Here is a 22,283-nt window from a genome sequence, read left to right on the forward strand (position 1 = left end):
ATGACGTGTGGCTGGATCGGAAGCTCCGATCAGGACCGGAGGCTCCGATCACCCCTATCCGGAGTCATCAAGTGATATTTTGACACGTGGAAGATCAGGATCTTCGGAAGCTCCGATGGCAGGATCGGACGTTCCGATCCAGGTTCGGACATTCCGATCAAGGATCGGAGGCTCCGATCGTTGTCTATAAATAGAAGGCCGAGACTTCATTTCTCCTTGCCAATTCCGGATTTCCTCCCTATTTCTAGTCATATTCGAGCTGTTCTAGTCTTCTTAGGCTTGGTCCGGAGGTTGGAGAGGCGTTCGATAGTCGTAGCGGAGTTGTGCCCAAGTTCTGGAGGCATCGACATCAAAGGGCTAACGACGGACGAAGGTATAGCTTTTGCTTCCTATAAATATTTAGGGGTATGCAATAGCTTAGTTAAGGCTTTTAGAGCACTTTAATGATAGTAGTATCATTTCGCTGTGTAGGCGGACTTTAGGCTTGGACTTAGAGCTGGTAGTGCCTACCTGGTATTTGAGGTACGAAAGTACTGTTCGAGATATCCTGACTGAGTATGCATGTATTATGTGACTGCATGATTTATATGCCATGATATTATGCTGCATTCATTTGCATCTTGCTGTATCTCCTTCGAGATGTCTGTTAGTAGGGTTGTACCCTATCCTGTTAGTGGATGGACTTCCATCGATTTGGGTCCGGCGTATCCACGGTTATCTCGGTATGGGAGCCACCTCCTGAAGCGACGGCACAGCGTGCTACATACCAGGGCCCGGTCTGTCTCTGTTATCTGATCCTTGACCTCGAGTCTATAGAGAGTTCACTTTGCATGCATGTATACTCATACTCTCGCACTGAGCGTTTTATGCTCACGTCTCGTACTCTGTATTTTCTGGACACCCTATTCCATGGGGCAGGTTTGCGATTGGACGAGGAGGGTGGATCCAGGAGGGGCTAGTCAGTGGTTGGCCAGCTGGAGCTTCGTCTAGGCTTTATTACTGTTGTTTGGGTTTATACAGCTATTCGATTTGGTTGTATATTATTGGATAATTACAGATTCCTTTTCTTGGGATTGTATAATGTTATTGGTTTCCGCAGTTTTATTCTGATATCTGTTTTATTAAGTTAATTGCATGCCTAAGTTCTGTTTAGTAGGTGATCCGGGTAAGGGTCACTACAAGTCAACCCTATGCAATATTTAAATCTAACAACGTTACATAGAATACTATTATATTCACTAACCAACCATGGGATGAACGGGCCATTCTATGCTGCACCGGGTGAATTTCACCCGGTGCAGCATCCACCATTCATTGGCCCGGGACCCACACAATTTGTGTGTGGGGCCCGGGCCAATGAATGGCCCAGATCCACCGGGTGAAATTCACCCGATGGATCATAGAAGAACCTGGGATGAACTGTTGTGCATGCAATGACAGTTTTCCATGATTTGAACTACTAGACTATAGTCTATATATATGTATTCACGAACCACAAGAAATGCCTACCAAACAGAAACTCGGCAAAAAGCAGGGTTTGAACTCATGGCTCTTATCGCCAAGCATCTTCTTGTAGTGTTTGCCTTCTTGGTGGTTTTCAACATCTGTGATGGCCAAGGATTGAAGATCGGATACTATCGTAAAACATGTCCTAAAGTCGAGGCGATCGTGAAAAAAGAAACTACAAAGATTATTACTACAGCTCCCACTCTTGCTGCTCCGTTACTCATAATGCACTTTCATGATTGTTTTGTTAGGGTACGTTCATGTTCTATGCAAGTGCATGCTTGCATGATCCAAACGGATGTATCTACATAATATAGTATTTGGAAAAGCTGATAAGTGTTTTCTACAAGCTCTCCCGAACGCTACCTTAATGTTATATATATATATATATATATATATATATATGCTAATTAAATATCCCTATTTTGTAGGGGTGCGATGGGTCTGTGCTGCTAAATTCGACTAGAACTTCTCAAGCCGAAAAAGATGCAATCCCGAACCTATCCCTAAGAGGATTCAGATCGATGAATAGAGTAAAATCCGCGGTGGAGAAGCGGTGCCCCAGTGTTGTTTCTTGTGCTGATATCTTGGCTTTGGTGGCTCGTGATGTCCTCTCTGTCGTAAGCGTCGCCGCCGATGTCTTTCAGTTCTCTATTACATTATAAAGTTTTTGTTTGTGTGTTTATTTCAATTATATGATGAATCATTTGACAGCTTAAAGGACCATTCTGGAAAGTTCCCTGGGGAAGAAAATACGAAAAGGTATCTTCTAATTATCTAATTAGAATTTATAGATTTCTTTATATCCACTAAATTTTATAGTCAATAATGATACCCATGAGCATTTGACAAATGATCTAGAATTTGATTCATCTTATCATTATCTTCTTGAACAAATCTGTCGCACTGAGTTTGCTCAATACATTTACTTAACTAGCATGATTTACAAAATATTATGTCACCCTGAAGATTTACCTAACACACAATCACAATAATGACGACGGGTTCTCATGTCATAAAACAATGATAAAATTTTTGGCTTCTGAAGCTCGCTAGAATAGGCTTGGACATTGGGCCTTGAAGAATACTTTGTCGCGTTCTGAAGGAACCACCACCTCTAGATTCTCGATGCTGGTGGATCACCTCTTGAACTCGTAGGAGCCACCACCTCTAGATTCTCGGTGCTGGTGGATCAAGAGTTCAGGTCGCGATGTCTCGGTGCTGATGGATCACCTCTTGAACTCGTAGGAGCCACCACCTCTAGATCAAGAGTTCAGGTCGCGACGTCGCGTCCGAAAGGAGGGGTGATTGTGTAGTGACCCGTATCCAGAATTAACGATTAATGAATAATTAATCGTGTAATCATGTTTAGATTAAGTAAAACATGATTAAGGAAATTCCAAATGGGTTAACGGAGTCCAGAAATGGATTCAGGACACTCGAAAATGGTCGGGAAGGTTCCAAGGGTTCAGATGGTTCGGAGGCTCCGAACCGGGTTAGGAGGCTCCGAACTGGATCGGAGGATCCGAACCAAAGATCGGAGGATCCGAATGGGTTCGGAGGATCCGAGCTCGGGTCGGAGGCTCCGAAGATAATGCGTCATGGGTGACATCTTTGATGGGACTTCGGAGGATCCGAAGTCAGGATCGGAGGCTTCGAACAGGAACGGAGGCTCCAAAGTCAGGAACGGGGGATCCGAACCAGTTCGGAGGATCCGAAGTCGAGTTCGGATGGCCCGAACTTCGCCTAAAAATAGAGGTCCGAAATTTCATTTTTAACTCGCACCTCTCCTTTTCCTCTCTCAATTCCTAGGCCTTCTAACTCAGATCTAGGGAGTTCTAGGCATCCTATTGGGAATCCGAAAGTGGCATAGCGATCCCGACGTCGAGACAAAGATGTTCCTAAGTTTTGAGGCAATTGTCATCAGCGGGCTGACGACGGACGCATGTATAGCTATGGTCTCCTTAAAATATTTAGGAGTATGCAATAGCTTAGTTAAGGCTTTTAGAGCTTAAATAATGATGCATGGGTATTTGCATTGTAGAGCTGATATAGGCTTGAAACCTAGAGTGGGACTGCTAGGAACTACCTGTAGAAAGGTACGTAAGTACATACTGAGATAGCTAGCGGGTTTTGCATGCTTATATGTTTGCATTTGTGTGTCATATTATTATGCAGCATGTGCATATCATATTGTGTCTGTCCATCTTTTGAGATGAGCCATGTAGGGCTGCTCAGCCCTGTCTGGACGGTTGATGTCTAGGGCCTAGTGACTAACGGGTCATGGGTGGCTAGCATCGGGGGACACGGTCCACATCCTATAGGAATGAGCAGTGTTGACAGGGTTTGCTCCCCGGGTTGTACCACTCATGTCCTAGGCGCCATTACTGAGCAGTTATATACAGTTATCCGAGATATGGATACCCTATCATTTGCATGCATCATATTTGTATGTTTTACCCAGTGCTTTCGTATTGAGCTTAGAGCTCACGTCCAGTCTTTTCTGTGTATCTGGACACCCCATTCGACGGGGCAGGTGTAGGTGCAGGATTGAGCACCAGGAGCTTGGAGTAGCCAGTGACCAGTGAAGACAGCAGGATTAGCTGTAGGTTTTGCCTTTAGGGTTTATTTATTCGATTGGGTTGTATAATCGAATTTATTTAACCGGTTGTATTCTGCCGGTCTGTTTTTATTTAAGTTTTCCGTAGCGATTTATTTAATGCATGTTTAATTATGCTCTTAACTCTGATTAGGTAGCGGATCCGGGTAGGGTCGCTACATTTATTGGTATCAGAGCATATGCATGCAAGAGACTTGGGATATAGTAATAAGACTTTGGGTTATCCTTATAGGATTGATGAGACCTTGGAAGAGGTGATGATGCGGCAATTAGTTTGCCCAGAGACTATCATCATCGACAGAATTTCTGAAGATTTGGCTTATGGGATTCCAGCGAGTGCGGACAGGAGTGATGGACCGTGTCCGAGTTTTCGAGATTTCTACTCAGGTGGATCCTAGTTTTGGATCGAGTACCGGATGCCAGAGGCAGTGGCAGAGGATTGGTGGGGACTTACTTGATGCTTGCATCTGTACAGTCATTACCATGATGACACTACTCTGAAGATTCTCCAGTCGTAGTTGGAGAGATTTTCATGCGGAACACAGTTTTGCCGGGATGCTTGTATCGATGCGTTCGGTAGGCACACGGGAAACTTCATGTTCAGAAGCATGATTTGGTTACAAGAAGAATGATGATGGTAGATCGTGAGCAAAAGGGGTCGACTGACATGCACTGACGCAGAGCATAGCTGGTTAGCTATCACGTGCCATTTCTCCGGAGTTCTTCGTAGGAGGACATGTAGAGAGACTTGGTCGGAAGTTCATGCTCAAGAAACGAAGACTTGTACGATGATTTTAAATACTGTATCGTTGTAGTTGTAAACAGTATTTTAGTTGTAATGAATCATCATACTTTGGTTGTATCTTTTCAAGTTCGATTGTACATTTCATTGTATTTTGAATACTGTATGTATTACATGAGATTGTAATAAAGAGAATTGTACATAACTTGAAATAAGTGATACATGTTTTATTTATCCAGCAATTCGTGTATGGTTGCATGATTTTGCTGAGGTTTGGCTTGATTCTAGTTGATTAGTGTTCAACTGCTATAGCTCATGGGATTGGAGTGGGCCGATTGTGACTGTTTGACTTGTGGTTAGTCTAGGCGTTTTCCTAGGATTGACCTAGTTAGTCAGTGGACTAAGATAGTGCCAGCGATGAGTGGACTCATCTAGAGGCATTAGGCATATTGTTCGGTTTAGAACATTTGGGCTTTGTTCTAGGTTGTTTCCTTAGAACAGGCTATCTGACCTTTGTTAGGTTGAGGCTTGTGATGATAGGTTTTCATCAGGGATACCAGGTCCAGTATATGCCGAGAGTTGTGGACTATGACCATGACCAGACGTGATGGGACGCGACCCTATGCCAGTGTTACTCTGGGAGTCCTTGTACTTCAGAGGTTATCTGGGAGCCTTGGTGCTTCAGGATTGGCGGTGGGAAGGCTACTCAGTCTAGGGATTTGGTAGCAGTCACGACGAGGTATGACCTTGGATTAGATATCAGGTTTGATATCGATGGTACGATATGGTCTGGTGTGCCAGAGATATAGTTTGAGTTTTCTGCTGTGGAACCAGTCATGGAGGGATTTCCTTGACAAGTGTATACTCTGAGCAGATAGGTTTTAACCTTTGGGTTACTGCTAGACGTGTGGATCTAGTAGGTGGACGGATTTCTACCAGCGATGACTAGGGGTTGTCATCAGAGTTGTGGTTAGAATTTCCTTGTGATAGGAATTATCCAAGATATTGGATAGAATATTGTTTTAAGACTTAGACTCGAATAGGAGAATTACTTCATGATGATGGACTTCATCTGTGATGGTTTATACCGTATGCTAAGGATTGTATAAGCATTAATTGAGATGTAAGGGAAGCGTGGCCTATACCCATGAAATCTTGTTGATTGTCCAGGTGGGTTATCGTGGTAAGCTACCTCAGTCTTAATTTGTTGCACAATCTTAGCGTGGGATATAATCAGGAGCATGTCCGGGAATGTTGGAAATCTTTGGAATTCCTTAGGTATAACTTTGGACTTGACGAATCGCGATGTTCATCCTGAATGAACGAGGCAAGGATAGTGAGTCCGGTGATTGCGCTAAGTACTGCCTGATATTTTCAGAGATTGAGCGTAGGATTTTCCATGGGATGGAAATGGGCTTAGTTTATCTTGATGTTTGCCTTGGATAAACAAGACAACTATTGGTAGTGCTAAGGTGGCACGGGATCTGTGCTAGTGACTACTAGTGGTTATTGGGTAACTCTGTCAGAGTTAGGATGATTAAGTTCAGAATACGAAGCAGCGGTTAGTAGTGCTGAAAAGGCGCAGGACTTGTGCCAAGTAAACTACTTATGTACCGTGATCTGACACCGTTTGGAAATGGTTCTTTGTGGTAGCTGAGTCATGGTTATTGACCAAGACATGTAGGTTTAGAAGATCAGTGGTGATATGGTCTGATCTGATAAGTGTGAGCTTAAGTAGATCGACGAATTCGATTGGTTGAGCCAATCAGGGTTGATCAGGATGTAGCAATTAAGAAATACCTGGGATAGTATTTTGGCGAGTAAATGCTTATGGGATGAGTACTGAATACCATCTCAGAGAAATCGGAGATTTGAGTTATTTAGTCTCAATGATCGCAAAAGATGAATCTTCTGGGATTGCTGTAATCGGGAACGATTGCAAGTAGACTTGTATGATCAAGTTAGGTGATAACTTGACAGTGAAGACAAGCAAGGGAGTTGGTAGTTTCTAGTATAGTGCATTCTTGTTAAGAAGGAAGCTGATATTGATCCAATCAATTGCTTAGTGATAGAAATAGGCCAGGAAAGGATCATGTTGTTGTTTCATGTGAGAGTTTTCCATTGAACAACAATAGTGAAGATTGTTGACCGGACATTTCGGTTAAGTGATGGCATCTATGTGTACCGTTGTGTTTGGATCCGACGAATAGTTGGAAATGCTAATGGACATTAGCAAGGAAACATCAGTTGTCTGATCTGTGTGACATTAGCTAGGATCTGATCCTCGAGATCTAGCAGGATGTGTCACTAGTCTTCTAGCGTGTGATGAACGATGTCTCTGAAATGACAGAGATAGTAGAATTTCAACTTAGTAGCCAACAAGATTGTTGTGGGAATTGAAGATTTCGCAAGATAGCGATAAAGCAACTTTGTTCTTTCCAGTCGACAAGCCACATCAGTGCGGACCATTCGTCAAGGATATTGTGCTTTAGCAATGGACGATATTTGGATGTGCGTCGAGTGGCAAGTTACTTCGAGCACAATTATTTCCCAGGATTGACTAGGGAATCGACGAATTAGATCGTTCAGTGCTGAGACTGATGCGTTCGGCAAGGGAGCGATTTGACTATTGAGAATTCGTTGGGATTTAGTTCCAGGATCAGTATGTTCAACCTTGGGAGGTTGGTATGAGCTGATGGTATTATCAGAGACTCTGAGTTGAGTTATACCAGGTGCAATGACTGTCGAGTTTCGAGACGGAATAGGAAGCGTTTCCATATGTCTGTGCACTGTGGAATGTTCCAGTCGAGCATATTGGTGGAAGCTTGCCTTAGTCTTGATGTATGTACAGTGATTGCGAGTATGTATAACTATCATGAGGACGTCCATCGATCAAATTCATGAGATGAATAACCTATGATCGAGATGATGTAGATCATCAGAGGCGTGATGACTTCCATTGCAATGTATGCGTGATTTCGCAGGCCAATGGCTAGGAGATGACGTAGCGTCATAAATTGCAAGTGATGATAGTTATCATCAGGGCACAGTGTTGAGGTTATACTAAGAAACGTGGACAGCAGAATGTACTAGACATGATGGTTTAAGTTCCCAGTATTTCTTGGGAAGCTGGTTGTGCTTCAGGGAGAGTGGGAAGGATAACCAGTCTAGGGAACATTGTGAGCAGTTACGTTGGAGTATAGACTTGAGTCAACTGGATTATCTTAAAACGAGATTCATGTTAGAATGTGTCAGCACAATGTTGGGATTAGTGTTTTCCTGACTAGAGGTGTTGAACATCGAGAAATTTTGAAACCATTAGATGGTTAGATTCGACAGTAATTCGACGAGAGTCTGAGTATGTTGGAAGATATTTCGACCAAGACACTCAAGTAGTGGTCTATCTTACGTTCTCGAGGTATTACCTTAGATTTCGAGGATGAAATCTTTTAAGGGGGGGAGAATGTAGTGACCCGTATCCAGAATTAACGATTAATGAATAATTAATCATGTAATACATGATTAAGGAAATTCCAAACGTGTTAACGGAGTCCAGAAATGGATTCAGGACACTCGAAAATGGTTGGGAAGGTTCCGAGGGTTCGGATGGTTCGGAGGCTCCGAACCGGGTTAGGAGGCTCGGAACTAGATCGAAGGATCCGAACCAAAGATCGGAGGATCCGAACGGGTTCGGAGGATCCGAGCTCGGATCGGAGGCTCCGAAGAAAATGCGTCATGGGTGACATCATTGATGGGACTTCGGAGGATCCGAAGTCAGGATCGGAGGCTCCGAACAGGAACGGAGGCTTCGAAGTCAGGAACGGGGGATCCGAACCAGTTCGGAGGATCCGAAGTCGAGTTCGGACGGACCGAACTTCGCCTATAAATAGAGGTCCGAAATTTCATTTTCAACTCGCATCTCTCCTTTTCCTCTCTCAATTCCTAGGCCTTCTAACTCAGATCTAGGGAGTTCTAGGCATCCTATTGGTAATCCAAAAGTGGCATAGCGATCCCGACGTCGAGGCGAAGCTGTGCCTAAGTTTTGAGGCAATTGTCATCAGCGGGCTGAAGACGGACGCAGGTATAGCTATGGTCTCCTTAAAATATTTAGGAGTATGCAATAGCTTAGTTAAGGCTTTTAGAGCATAAATAATGATGCATGAGTATTTGCATTGTAGAGCTGATATAGGCTTGGAACCTAGAGTGGGACTGCTAGGAACTGCCTGTAGAAAGGTACGTAAGTACAGACTGAGATAGTCAGCGGGTTTTGCATGCTTATATATTGCATTTGTGTGTCATATTATTATGCAGCATGTGCATATCATATTGTGTTTGTCCATTTTTTGAGATGAGCCATGTAGGGCCGCTCAGCCCTGTTCTGACGGTTGATGTCTAGGGCCCAGTTACTGACAGGTCATGGGTGGCTAGCATCGGGGGACACGGTCCACGTCCTATAGGAATGAGCAGTGTCGACAGGGTTTGCTCCCCGGGTTGTACCACTCATGTTCTAGGCACCATTACTGAGCAGTTATATACAGTTATCCCAGATATGGATACCCTATCATTTGCATGCATCATATTTGTATGTTTTACCCAGTGCTTTCGTATTGAGCTTAGAGCTCACGTCCAGTCTTTTCTGTGTATCTGGACACCCCATTCTACGGGACAGGTGTAGGTGCAGGATTGAGCACCAGGAGCTTGGAGTAGCCAGTGACCAGTGAAGACAGCAGGATTAGTTGTAGGTTTTGCCTTTAGGGTTTATTTATTCGATTGGGTTGTATAATCGAATTTATTTAACCGGTTGTATTCTGCCGGTCTGTTTTTATTTAAGTCTTCCGCAGCGATTTATTTAATGCATGTTTAATTATGCTCTTAACTCTGATTAGGTAGCGGATCCGGGTAGGGTCGCTATAGATTGTGATACCTTTGTCCCACTTGGGAAAAATGAAATGTTTAAAATGACTTTAAAATGGGCTACAATGGACTTCTATAGCAATTTAGGTTAATTATTTTCGTAAAGCGAGAACGAATACGAAATAGTTGCTATAGGAGCCCATTTTGTGCAGTCGAGCGGGCCTGGGGCAAGACATTTTTGATAGGATATAAAATTAAAAAAATAATTTTATTTTATTTAAAAAAATAAAATATAAAATAAAGTATAAATAGATGACTTTGCTTTTAGTACATTCATTCCAATTCTTCCTCTAAGCTTCGCACATTTTACTCCACAAATAAAATGACAGATAAATTTTCTGGTTCATTCAACAATGATTTGGGTTCTCCAAATAAAGAGAAAAATTCAAAATTTCAAAATTCGCAATCTCGTTCTCGTCTCAACCCTCGTCCTTTTGAATTTCCTTACTCATCTTATTTTTCACAAAATATTCCAACTGGTTCGAATGTTGTTATTAATTTTTCACAAAATATTCCCACTGGTTCAAATTTTGTTCCTAATTTTTCACAAAACATTTCACACTGTTTCGAATTTTGTTCCTAATTTTCCACAAAATATTCTCACTGGTACGAATGTTGATCCTAACCCTCAATTTTATCACCCCATGATCCCAGATGATTATTATACTACAAGGGGTGGCCCCCATATGATGTCATATCATTCTCGCGCATTCTCTCATCCACAACCATGGAACATCTCACTAAGTGAATCTCAAAACTACAGTTTCGGAGGATCTGGATCCGATAGAGAGCCAACAACACCAATTTCAATGTTTGGTTCCACTACAAGAAATTTGGTAATAGACTACACCAGAAGGACTACGATTTTTAATAAAACCATAGTATTTTTATAATTAACTACGGTTTTTACAGAAATCGTAGTTAATGGGCGTTTTTTTAAAATATACGTTTACATTTTTGTGAAAACCATTGTTGTTTGTATTCTACAACATCGGTTTCTAAAAATCGTAATCTATGAGCGTTTTTTAATAAATAAACTATGGTTATTTTGTACCGTAGTCTATGAGCAAGTTTTTTTTGTAAATAGACTACGGTTATTTCGTACCGTAGTCTATGAACATTTTTTTTAATGAATAGACTACTGTTTTTTTGTACCGTAGTCTATGAGCGTTTTTTTTTAAAATAAATAGACTACGGTTATTTTGTACCAGAGTGTATGAGCGGTTTTTTTTATAAATAAACTACGCTTTTTCACCGTAGTCAAATTTATGTAGATAATTGATGAAGTAAAAATATGAACCTTATAAATTTTTTTATTTATATTTGGTGAAGTAATAGGTTGATCCGATTAAAAGTTCATATTTTCATTTTTTTTTCATTAACTTACACGTCTCCTCCTTTCTCTCGATCTCAAGTGCAAATCCATTTAGGGCTTCCCCATTCGTTTCATGTGTAAGGACCCGATGATAATTTCCTAATTAATTGGCACGATCTAGTAATAATTATTTTAAAGTGATAAATTAAAATAATTAAGTCAAATAATTTAATTGTGTGTTGAAAATATGTATTAATAAATGTCGGTTTGTATACGATATTAAAATACATATTTGATTTTTATAGCACACAAAAGTTGAAATAAATGAACTAGGTCAAGTTTTAACCTCAAATAAATAATAGAACATACTTATTTAATTATATTGTTATATTGTGATAATATATATCATTTTTCTTTCCTATTTCTATTCATCTTCATCGTCTGCTTCTCGATTTTTTTTTTCTTTTCCAAATTTTTATCTTTGCTTCAAATTGCCTTATCTTTGTCGTCGGTGATCGATTTTCGAAAATAAGCATAGTTTCAGAATCCTCACGAAGAGACCTAGCTAGTGATACCGATTTTGTAAAGTTTTCTCGCGACACCTTCGAACCCGTTTCTGGCAGCCTTCATTTCGCCGCTCCTTTGCTGCCGCCGATCGCCGTCTATACTAGGAATAAAGTGGTTTAGCTTTTTTGAAGCTCAAATTCGAAGCTTTGAGGTAAATTTCGAGACTAGGGTTTCGGAAATTTGGGATTTCAATTTAATTGACGTCCGAAAATTGCTATTTAATTTATTGTTGGTTGTAGGTGCAATATTTAAGCCGATTGGAGGTATTACTAATTTTTCAGAATTTATTTATAATAAATTTCGAATTTCCAGATTATGTAGAATTTTCGAATTTTAGTGTTAAATAATATGATATTTGGATGTTTACATTCTCATAAGGGGAATGCAACCCCATTTAATTCTCTTGTTTCTACTGTCATTTTCTCATTGTTTAGCCTGGTTTCAAATGTGTATGTATTGTGTCTCGATTTACGTTTACAAGTACAACGAAGATTATATGTACTTTGTAATTGAGATACTTGTTTAATTTCAAAAGTTTCATCTTCGATAAGCATCCATGAGTAGTCCTGAAATATCAATTTTGGGCATCTTTCTTGCAATCTAAGTTTCTTGCGTGATCAGACATTGTTGCTTACATTTATTGGCTAGGTGTTTAGATATTTTTACAATGTCTTATATTATTGGATTCCGTCTTTAATTAGCTCCATAGTTTTGCTGTTGTTATAAATTTATTAATAGCGGCCTGCATTTGTTTCTTTTATGTTATAGGCCTATTCGTTGTTTTGTGATGTCTAATTTTTGATGCATCGCTACTTCCCAAAGGGAAAGAAGGTCTTTTGTGTTGTCTTGATATAGTAGATGAGTTGCTATCTGTGCAATGTTGTGGCACAAAATTGATGTTTTAAACTTAATTTACTCGGACGTTTGTGGTTTATGAGTAGTGTTTTTGTTGTTGGTACGTACGTAGATTATGACCAATTTGTAGAAATTGTACATAGTTTTGATAAACTAATTGCACATTTTATGATGTTTTAAACATTATGAACAACTATTTTTTTGTAAATTGATCCTTAACTGGGCATTGAATTCCCATAGAGACTAAAGACAACGATTTTATTTTGAATATAACCATTGTCTTTGACGACAAAAGACAACGGTTTTATTTCTTAAAAGACAACGATTTAAAACCGTTGTCTTTAACGACAAACGACTACAATTTTACTATAAAAGACAAAACCGTTGTCTTTTACGACAAAAGACTACGGTTTAAAATCGTTGTATTTTACGACAAAAGACTACGGTTTTTTATGACAAAAGACTACGGTTTAAAACCGTTGTCTTTTACGACAGAAGACTACGATTTTTCACAGTTGTCTATGACCGCACTTTTAACTACATGACTTTTAACATCGGTTTTACAACCCCATTTAACTACGTTTTTTCCACCGTAGTCTTTCAGTGTTTTTTTGTAATGTTCTCAAATTCCATCACATTAGACACAGCCTGGGATAGAAAATATTAACCTCGAAGATGATGATTCGGGTGCAAAACAAAAAAAAAAAGGTTCATCGTAATAAAGGTAAGGTTATGTGGTCAATCGAGGAAGAGAAATGTCTTGAGATTATTTTGTTACATCATTGTACTGATTTAATTCAAAATTTTATAAATTAATTACAAATAAAAATAAAATAACCATAAAAATTTGTTTAGATTAAAAAAAAAATCAATACAGTGCAATGGATAAATTTATATTGCATTTGTGTAACGAATATAACAAACTTCATAGATTATGACTTTGAATTTAGCTAATGTGGAAAAGATTGTCAAACTTCATATTGATATCATGTTAAAATTATGAATTAGAATATAACTCATTTCTGAAACTATCTCAAATAAAAAATTGTCAAATACTATACATATTACATACAACTGTTAATACCTTAATTGAGTCAATGTATGACATTTAACGAAACCTATTTTCTTACAAAAAGATCTTCCAATATTTTGTAAACAGACGTACATATATATTATTAACACGATTTGCATATTGATATATTATGTGTACACCTGTTTTAGGGGTGTATTTATTGCAGAGAGTTACTTATTTTTTTAAAATAACAGACTTTTGTGGAGTTGATAAACTTTTACATACTTTTATAGATTCTCACAGATTTAAAGATTTTGACAGAATCGTGCAAATTTATTTTTCATGACTTTTATTGACATTTGTAAACTTTTTTTAGAACCCATGAATTTTGTATTTCATGATTTTAGTATTTATTTATTTCTTAGAATTATTAATCGATCAATAACTTCTATTTAGGTAGTGTTTGTAACCTTTAAAAATAAATGATTATGGAGATTCTCTTAACAAATTTTGTTAAGAAAATCTCCATAATCACTTATTTTTAGAGGTTACAAACACTATCTTATATTTATTTAAAATAATTCTATTTCTTTAAAATATTTTTATCTATCAAATAAATAAATTTTACTTATCAATTTGGTTTACAAAAATGGGTAAGTAGTATTAAATTTATTGCAATTAATAAATTAATATAACTCTATAAAATTTGAATATATTTAATTTTATATATTATCCTTATTTATATAATATCTATATATATAAACACACATTTGTGTATGATTTGAATTAAATGTCCATCTAAATCTTTAGGTTGAACCAAAAACAATTATTGACATTTTATTGTTGTACCTTAGACTTTAATTATTATACTTAATAGAATTTCATGGAGTCTTTAAAAGTCTATTGACATTTTGAATACCTCTAGGCTTTTGTAGAGTTTTTAAAAGTCAAGTTTGAATATCACATGACTTTTTAAAACTCTAGAAATGTTCATCTTGAATACTACTAAATTTTATGGAGTATATAAACATCTAGATTGAATATCTCTAGACTTTTAAACTCCACAAAAGTCATTAAAAGTCTAGAACAAATACACCCCCTAGTTTTTTGAGGAGTTATTATTTTTTTTCAAAGAAATAGGTATACCTTTTTGATTTTATATATACAGATATTATTTGTTGACATATGTACTTTATACACAAATAAACATCATATCATTTTGTAATTTGGTCAATCTTTATTTTTATCATATTCTTATTACGATAAATTGTTTTTATTTTCACTTTTAATATTTATTTTGATAATCTAGCTTTACTTTTTTTTTTTCTTTTGATCTTATAATCAGTCAAAGTTGATATTCCTCCGTTAAATTTTAAATTGTTTTTTTCTATTTTGATCCTATCTTTACGGAATTATAATTTTGGGTAGATTTCAACCTAGCATATAGGTAATACCTCAATGATAGATCTAATGTCTCATGATTTGTCACGTCAACAATATATAATTAATTACGCCTATGTGTAAAAATACGAACTGTTGGATGCATGATTTGGGTATTACCCATATGCTAGGATCTCATCTACCTTTTGATCGGAAATTGGTGAGTAAGATGATGAAATGGCAACAAATGAAAAAGCCACCTAAATAGCTAGCTTCCACGTCAGACCATTAATCTTTTAAAAGTAACAGGAAGTGTTTCCTTCCCCTAAATTCTATGAATTGGCATTTTTAAATATTTTATTTTATGTATCCATAATTTTAGTTTGATGGGGTGAAATGCATGTTGCATTTCAATTTGGAATATTACTCTCAAAATTGAAAAAATCCATAATTTTTTTGTCACATCATTAATTTAGTCATTGATTTCAGAATAAATTTAGAATTATTGTAAAAAAAAAACAAAACAAAAAAAAAATCAAATCAAAATGACTAAGGTAGTGTTTTGTCAGCTTTTTCATAACAAAATAATTAAAATTTTGTTAAGAAAAAAATGTCAAAACATGCCGAGACAACAATCGGCACATCCTGATGAAGGATGGTGGACTTTTATATGGAGCCTTTCTATTCCTCCAAAGGTCCCTCTATTTTGGTGGAGTTTTTCAATGATTGTATTCCCACTAACCACAATCTAGGCAAGTCATCATGTTCCGGGTAGTGCTTCTTGTAGTCTGTATAATTTCTCGCGGGACACTACTTGTCATGCCTTTTTTCTCTGTACGACAGTCAAACACTTAAGGAAGCAGACACCTTGTAGTAGTTCATTTCTATTTTACAAAATTAAGTTGCTAATCATGTTTAGATTTAATAAAATATTAAAAAATTTGAATTTGATCTATCGGACCAAGGAATTGGGTCCAGAATGCCCGGAAAATGCTTAATGGCTTATTGGGCTCGGGCAGTTCGGAGAATCCGAACTAGATCGGAGCCACCGATGGAGTTCGGAAGCTACGGGCGAGTTTGGAGCGTCCGATCTCAATGACATGCACATGGCCAGAAGGCTTGCACACGTAGCTGCATGCAAGGAGATCGGAGCCTTCGAAGTGGGATCGTAGCGTCCGATCTCACCCGATCGGAACGTGGCACCCATGCACGGATCGGAGCATCCGATCAAGGGACCGGAGCGTCCAATCCCAAGCTTATAAATAGGGGTGTGTAGGCTCATTTTCAAATCGCTCAGAATCCTCTCCTCTCCCGTGATGACTCTATTTTAAGGGCTTCGAGACTCTTTCTATAAGAGTTGGAGTAGAAAGTAGCATTTTTATAGTGGACAATATCCGTAATAACAGCCAGGCAGCGGAGCTTTGGCGAGGTATCCAGGGATCGTAGCTAGGCTATTCCCAGGTTCTGGGGAATGAGACATCAGCGGGCTGACGACGGACGAAGATATGACTTTGGTTCCCTATAGTAAATATGGAGTAGGCTATAGTTTAATTAAGGCTTTTAGAGCCTGTTAGGTGATAGTTGGCATGTTAGATAATGCATTGTATTTATTCATTGTAGTGCTGCATGGTAGGCTTGGATCTAGAGGGGAGCTTCTAGGATCTGCCTTAGAAGGTACGGAAGTATTATTCGAGATATCCAGATTGAGTATGCATGTATTATGTGTTTGCATTGATTATGTGATTGCATGTTTTATATGCCTTTATATACAGCATGTCATGTCTGTATGTTGCATACATGAGCATATTGAGTCTTTACCTTAGAGGTATCCTGTAGTAGAGAGCTCACCCTACGAGTTTGTGGATGGTTGGATACGTAAGTCTTGTGTCAGGTCACCGTGATGGTTGGACACTTGTACTAGTATCAGGTCACCATTATCCACTGGGTATATGAGCCACCTCCCGAGGCGACGGTGCAGCGTACTATATACCCTGGGCCCGATCTATGAGCTAGTTTTATTGGCCTGAGTATCTTGGTACCCAGTTCATTTGCATTCATGCGCATATAATATTGTATACTCATACTCTCGTAATGATCATGTAAAGCTCACTTCCGGTTATTTTTTGTTGGCTGGACGCCTTATTTCATGGGACAAATGCATGTAGTTCTCCTGGGGACAGGGAGATTAGGTGGTGACCAAGGGTAGATGACATGGTTGACCACTAAGTTTTGCTTACCTGGTATTTAGTTTATTTTTAAGTTCCGCTTTTGCTCTATTTAAGTTTATTAATGTTTAATTGCATGCTTAAATTTTGATTAGTAGGTGATCACAGTGCGAGTCACTACATTCATGGTATCAGAGCATGCAATGAAATTCTTTGGGACATAGTGTTAATATTTGGGTTATCCTTTGTAGGATTACAAGTTGGGTTCAATAACGATAGCAGTATCAGGAATTGGAATAGCAAGGTATCTAGGCTTTTCCAAGATCTTCATTGCCAAGGTTAGCATCGGAAGTTCGTATTATATGGATCCCAGCAGGATGGAGCTGGAAGAGAAGATCCAGTTTTCAACGCCAGACAATTCTCAGGATTGAATGGAATGTGTGACATGTAGTCATTCATTCTGCTTCGACCAAGGAAGCCACCCCGGAAGTTTTTCAACTAGCGGTTGGAAAGATTGTCAGAAGGACCTTGTCTCATATACCAGATAAGGAACCCAACAATATTATAAAGATCAGGTAGATTAAATCTTTTGGTTCTTTCGAGGAAGAGGTCTGCTGACATGTTGATGATTTCGGGAAACTTCATGTAAGGCCCGGGATTATTGAAAATAATTCGAGATTATTTAATTTTAATCCGAGTATATGTAATTTGGTAATATTTAGAGTTTCGATTTAAATTCTAATATTTTAAAATTATTTAGGATTAAAATTGAATTAAAAAGAGGGCCGAGGACTGAATTGCAATTTTTAAAGTTTCAGGGGATAAATTGCAAATATGACAATACATATCCGATTATTATGTGAATTATCAGCATGAATATGTGTAGCTTCCTTACTGATATTCATAAATTGAACAGAGCAAGTTGAGACCTTCTTCGTTTTTCTTGATATTTCAATTTTCAAATCTTCGTAACTTTTGATCTGATTGTCCGATTTTAATTCCAAAAATAGCGCTATGATCCTTACAACGAGGGCTTCGGTTTGGTGCAAGTATCTTCATGATTCAATCTATTTTGAGATGCTGTATGTTGGAGAAATCAAATTATGTGTATACATATGTGTTTGTGCGCTTTTATACATTCCGATATCGAAAACGAATCAAAGATTGAATCTCATATGAAGTTATGATGATTTTCAGAAGTATATTCGATGATTATAGCTGCTGATAAGAGGATTATGATGATGTTTTGCTGATTTGAATATGCGTATGAATTGTATTGAAGTTGGAAATGGTTTCGATATTTTGTCGGTTACCGATTTTCAATCGCTACGCTGTCGATTCATGTTTTGAGACCGTTTTGATAGACTACGTTTGAGCTAAGATGTTCTTTGAGATGTTGTTGATGTTGTAGCAATTTTATTCTTCAATTTCAGACTAGTTTTGAAGGCTAACGACTCAAGAACTTGAATTCGAACCGAAGAAGAAGAAGTTGAGGTTGAAGTGATTTTGATTGAAGATCTATTGATGATTTTGAATTGATTTGAAATGATAGATTTGAACAAAGTTTGATATGAATGTTTTGATGTTATATTTCAGATTTGAAGCATTCAAAACCGAGATATACAAAGGTATAATACGACATCGCGTGTCAGGGATCTGAAACTCGAGAATGAAGCTTCTTGAGTTGTCCCGCCAAAATCACATACTTGTTTATCGCTTTGATTTTATTTGATATTGTCGATCCATCTCAGGTAGTGGATATTTGAATTCAATATGATTATGATATGTTATGTATGGAATTGATTCTATTGCCAAGGTCGGAGGCGACCTTATTTTCTAGTAAAAAATGGCTACGATAGATGGATATCCATGTCAAGATCGTTTACGAATCTTGATGGCAAAGACGTTATATGAATCAATTCTTGATCGATATATGTGTTATTTACTCTCTTATTGAGTCGATTATGATTAGAGTTGATATGATTTATTTAACGCTTTATATGTTGATTATACTAGGAATGATTTCTCACCGGAGTTTATCCGGCTGTTGCTTTGTTTTGTATGTGTGCATGGCAACAGAGGGGGCAGGAGCTAGTCAAAGATGTCATTGACAGCTTGGGAGAGAGATGTAGCAAGTGTGGACTCGGGTTATAGCTGAACTTTTATGTCTAGAAGCATCAAACATCATAGAACTATTTTGGGTTGAAGTTGATGTATAAGTATTGATGTCGTTGTGACTTTTATCGCTTTTTGAACGACTAGTTTGATGTAATAAGCGCATGGTTTGATGCTAGGGACTTAATACTTGTATGTATGCATGTTTCCAGATTTTATAGCATGTTTAGAATCCATGTTTGATGATGAATCATGCCTTGTTCCATGTTTTGACAGCAAAATTGTTCTGCAGATTTTTCTGGACAGGGAGCCCGCTCGATCGGGTGAACTCCTCCGATCGAGCGCGGCCTGAAAATATTGAAACCCGAGAGACATGAAAATATTGAAACCCGAGAGACATGTTTTTGGGCTTGCTCGATCGGACGAATTCAACCAATCGAGCGAGGCTAAAAATGATGCAGACCCGAGAGCTTGGAGGTGATGGAATTTTTTTAAAAAAAATTTGAGCTCTTGGTTTTAATATTCCTTTATTGTTTGATTAATTATTAATTAATCATTAATTGCCCTAAGATGAGATTAGCAACTCGAGGTCCCCACAACAGGTGGTATCAGAGCTTAAGATTCTCGGACTGAGAATAGATGAGCGGGGTAGATCGAGTCCTTATGATTGCTTTAGTTACTGACTGCATGCTCGCATGGAATATGTTTTACTGTTGTTCAATTTTATTATCGCATGATTATGTGATTAAATGGTAAGAGTATGCTGATCGACTTACATGCTATCCGAATATCTGAATTGAGTAGCCGCATGTATTGAATGAGTATGAATCAGAACTCGATCTCTTGACGACGCATTAAAGTGCTAATCAGAGGAGGGACTGCGACAGAATTGTGTATATGATATATTGACGAATTGTGCACTAATCTGTTTGATTATCAGATATGCCTCCCCGTCAAGTACTGACCACTAGACAGACATTGGCAATGAATCAGCCAGAGCAGACTAATGCTGCACAGACAGTGCCACAGATAACAGTGACAGCACCTGAACTAGGACAGGGTAGTACGTCTGTTGATACGATGAGTGGTGGTGCAAATCCTATGGAAAAATTGCTGAAATGATTTCAGTCCTTCAAACCACCGACATTACAAGGAACTGAGAACTCCGTTGATTGTGAGAATTGGCTGGAGGATATCGAGAAGTTATTTGAATCCCTCAACTATACAGATGATCGTCGTGTGAGACTGGTGATTCATCAATTACATGGCCTTGCAAAGAATTGCTGGGTAGCGACGAAGAAATCGTTTGAAAATCGAGGTACAGTTATCACATGGTCTGTATTTAAAACTGCTTTTTATCAACAGTTCTTTCCTATTTCTTATCGCAAGGATAAGGGAGCGGAGTTTGCAAGTTTACAACAGGGCCAAATGAATATTGAAGAATATGTTGCGAAGTTTACAAGTCTACTGAAGTTTGCTCCACATATCGCTGGGAGTGATGAAGCGCAAGCCGATCAATTCATAAATGGCTTGAATCCAGATGTGTTCACTCTTGTAAATGCGGGAAGACCGAATAACTTTGTTGATGCTCTAAATTTGCAAAGGGAGCTGAAGCAGGAATATTGAGGCAACGAGGAGCTCAATTTGTGCCACAGCCGATGAAACAACCGCAAGAGCAGCCACAAATTCCACCACCACCTCGATTTGATGCTGGAGGTAGCAGTATTGGTAAGAAAAATTTATTTAAAGGAAAAAGCAAACAGTTTAAACGTCCAGGTGGTAGTTCTTCTAGTTCGAGTGGATCTAGACAGTCTAGAGCTGGACAGAAATCTGATGTGTATTGTACCAAATGTGGGGGTCGTCACACTACTGAGCAATGTCGAGGAGTGTTTGGAAGCTGTCACATTTGCAATCAGACAGGTCATTTTGCACGAGTCTGCCCACAGCGTGGTTCTGGAAGTGCAAAGGTTACTGGATCATCGAGACCAGTGGCTCAATCTGCATCTTTTGTTCATTCGTTTCAACCACAGCCAGCAGCACAGGGTAGAGCAGGAGGAGGAGGTCAGTCAGTGAATCAACCTCCAAGGCAACAAGCTCGAGTGTTTGCATTGACTGAGGAGCAAGCACAAACCGCACCTGATGATGTGATTGCAGGTAACTGCTCTATTTATGGTTATCCTGCATATATATTAGTCGATACATGTGCCTCACACACATTTATATCTGCGCAATTTGTTGCATTACATGAATTGCATGTTGAACCTTTAGTTACTGTAGTGTCTATATCTTCATCGTTGGGAAAAGGTATAGTATCTGTGAAGTCTGTCAGGAACTGTGTACTACAGTATGAAGGTAATGAGATTGAGCTGGACTGTATTGTTCTTGGTTTATCTGATTTTGATTGTATTATCGGTATCGATATGTTAACCAAGTACAGAGCTACAGTTGACTGTTTTCAGAAGATTGTAAGATTCAGACCTGACATGACTGACGAATGGAAATTATATGGTAAGGGGTCACGAGCCAGAATTCCTTTAGTATCTGTTCTTTCTATGACTGATTTATTGCCAAAAGGAGCGGAATGATTTCTGATTTACGCAGTTGATGTACTGAAAACTAGCCCGCAATTGGCTGATTTTCCAGTGGTTAGTGAATTTGCTGATGTTTTTCCTGATGAGATTCCGGGATTGCCTCCGTTTCGAGAGGTAGACTTCAATATAGAATTGATGTCAGGTACACAACCAATATCGAAAGCACTTTACCGTATGGCATCAATTGAATTGAAAGAGTTAAAAGAGCAACTTGAAGATCTGTTAGCCAAATGATATATTAGACCGAGTGTTTCTCCTTGGGGCGCTCCTGTTTTGTTTTTCAGAAAAAAAAGACGGATCGATGAGATTATATATTGACTACCGGCAATTGAATAAAGCAACGGTAAAGAATCGCTATCCTTTACCTCGTATAGATGATTTATTTGATCAATTGCAGGGTTCGTCATTATATTCGAAGATTGATTTACGATCCGGCTATCATCAATTGAGGGTAAGAGACGAAGATATCCCTAAGACTGCATTTAGAACCAGGTATGGCCA

At 38.5% G+C, this 22,283-nt stretch overlaps 1 protein-coding gene across 1 annotated transcript; it reads left to right on the forward strand.

The window, feature by feature from the left end:
* Window positions 1–1,545: 1,545 nt before the first annotated feature.
* On the forward strand, window positions 1,546–20,817 carry LOC140862156 (peroxidase 27-like). The gene is made up of 5 exons (XM_073265155.1): window positions 1,546–1,758; window positions 1,938–2,126; window positions 2,221–2,268; window positions 20,320–20,439; window positions 20,557–20,817. The coding sequence occupies exons 1-5, from the start codon at window positions 1,546–1,548 to the stop codon at window positions 20,815–20,817; spliced, it is 831 nt and encodes a 276-aa protein (XP_073121256.1).
* Window positions 20,818–22,283: the final 1,466 nt, after the last annotated feature.

Source organism: Henckelia pumila, chromosome 4, assembly GCF_033568475.1.
Source record: "Henckelia pumila isolate YLH828 chromosome 4, ASM3356847v2, whole genome shotgun sequence".
Taxonomy (NCBI): Eukaryota; Viridiplantae; Streptophyta; class Magnoliopsida; order Lamiales; family Gesneriaceae; genus Henckelia; species Henckelia pumila.

Coding starts and splice junctions, on each gene's coding strand:
- LOC140862156 (XM_073265155.1), top strand. CDS start 1,546: ATGGCTCTTATCGCCAAGCATCTTCTTGTAGTGTTTGCCTTCTTGGTG. Junction 2,127..2,220: donor CTCGTGATGTCCTCTCTGTC/GTAAGCGTCGCC, acceptor ATCATTTGACAG/CTTAAAGGACCATTCTGGAA. Junction 20,440..20,556: donor ATGATCGTCGTGTGAGACTG/GTGATTCATCAA, acceptor TTTTATCAACAG/TTCTTTCCTATTTCTTATCG.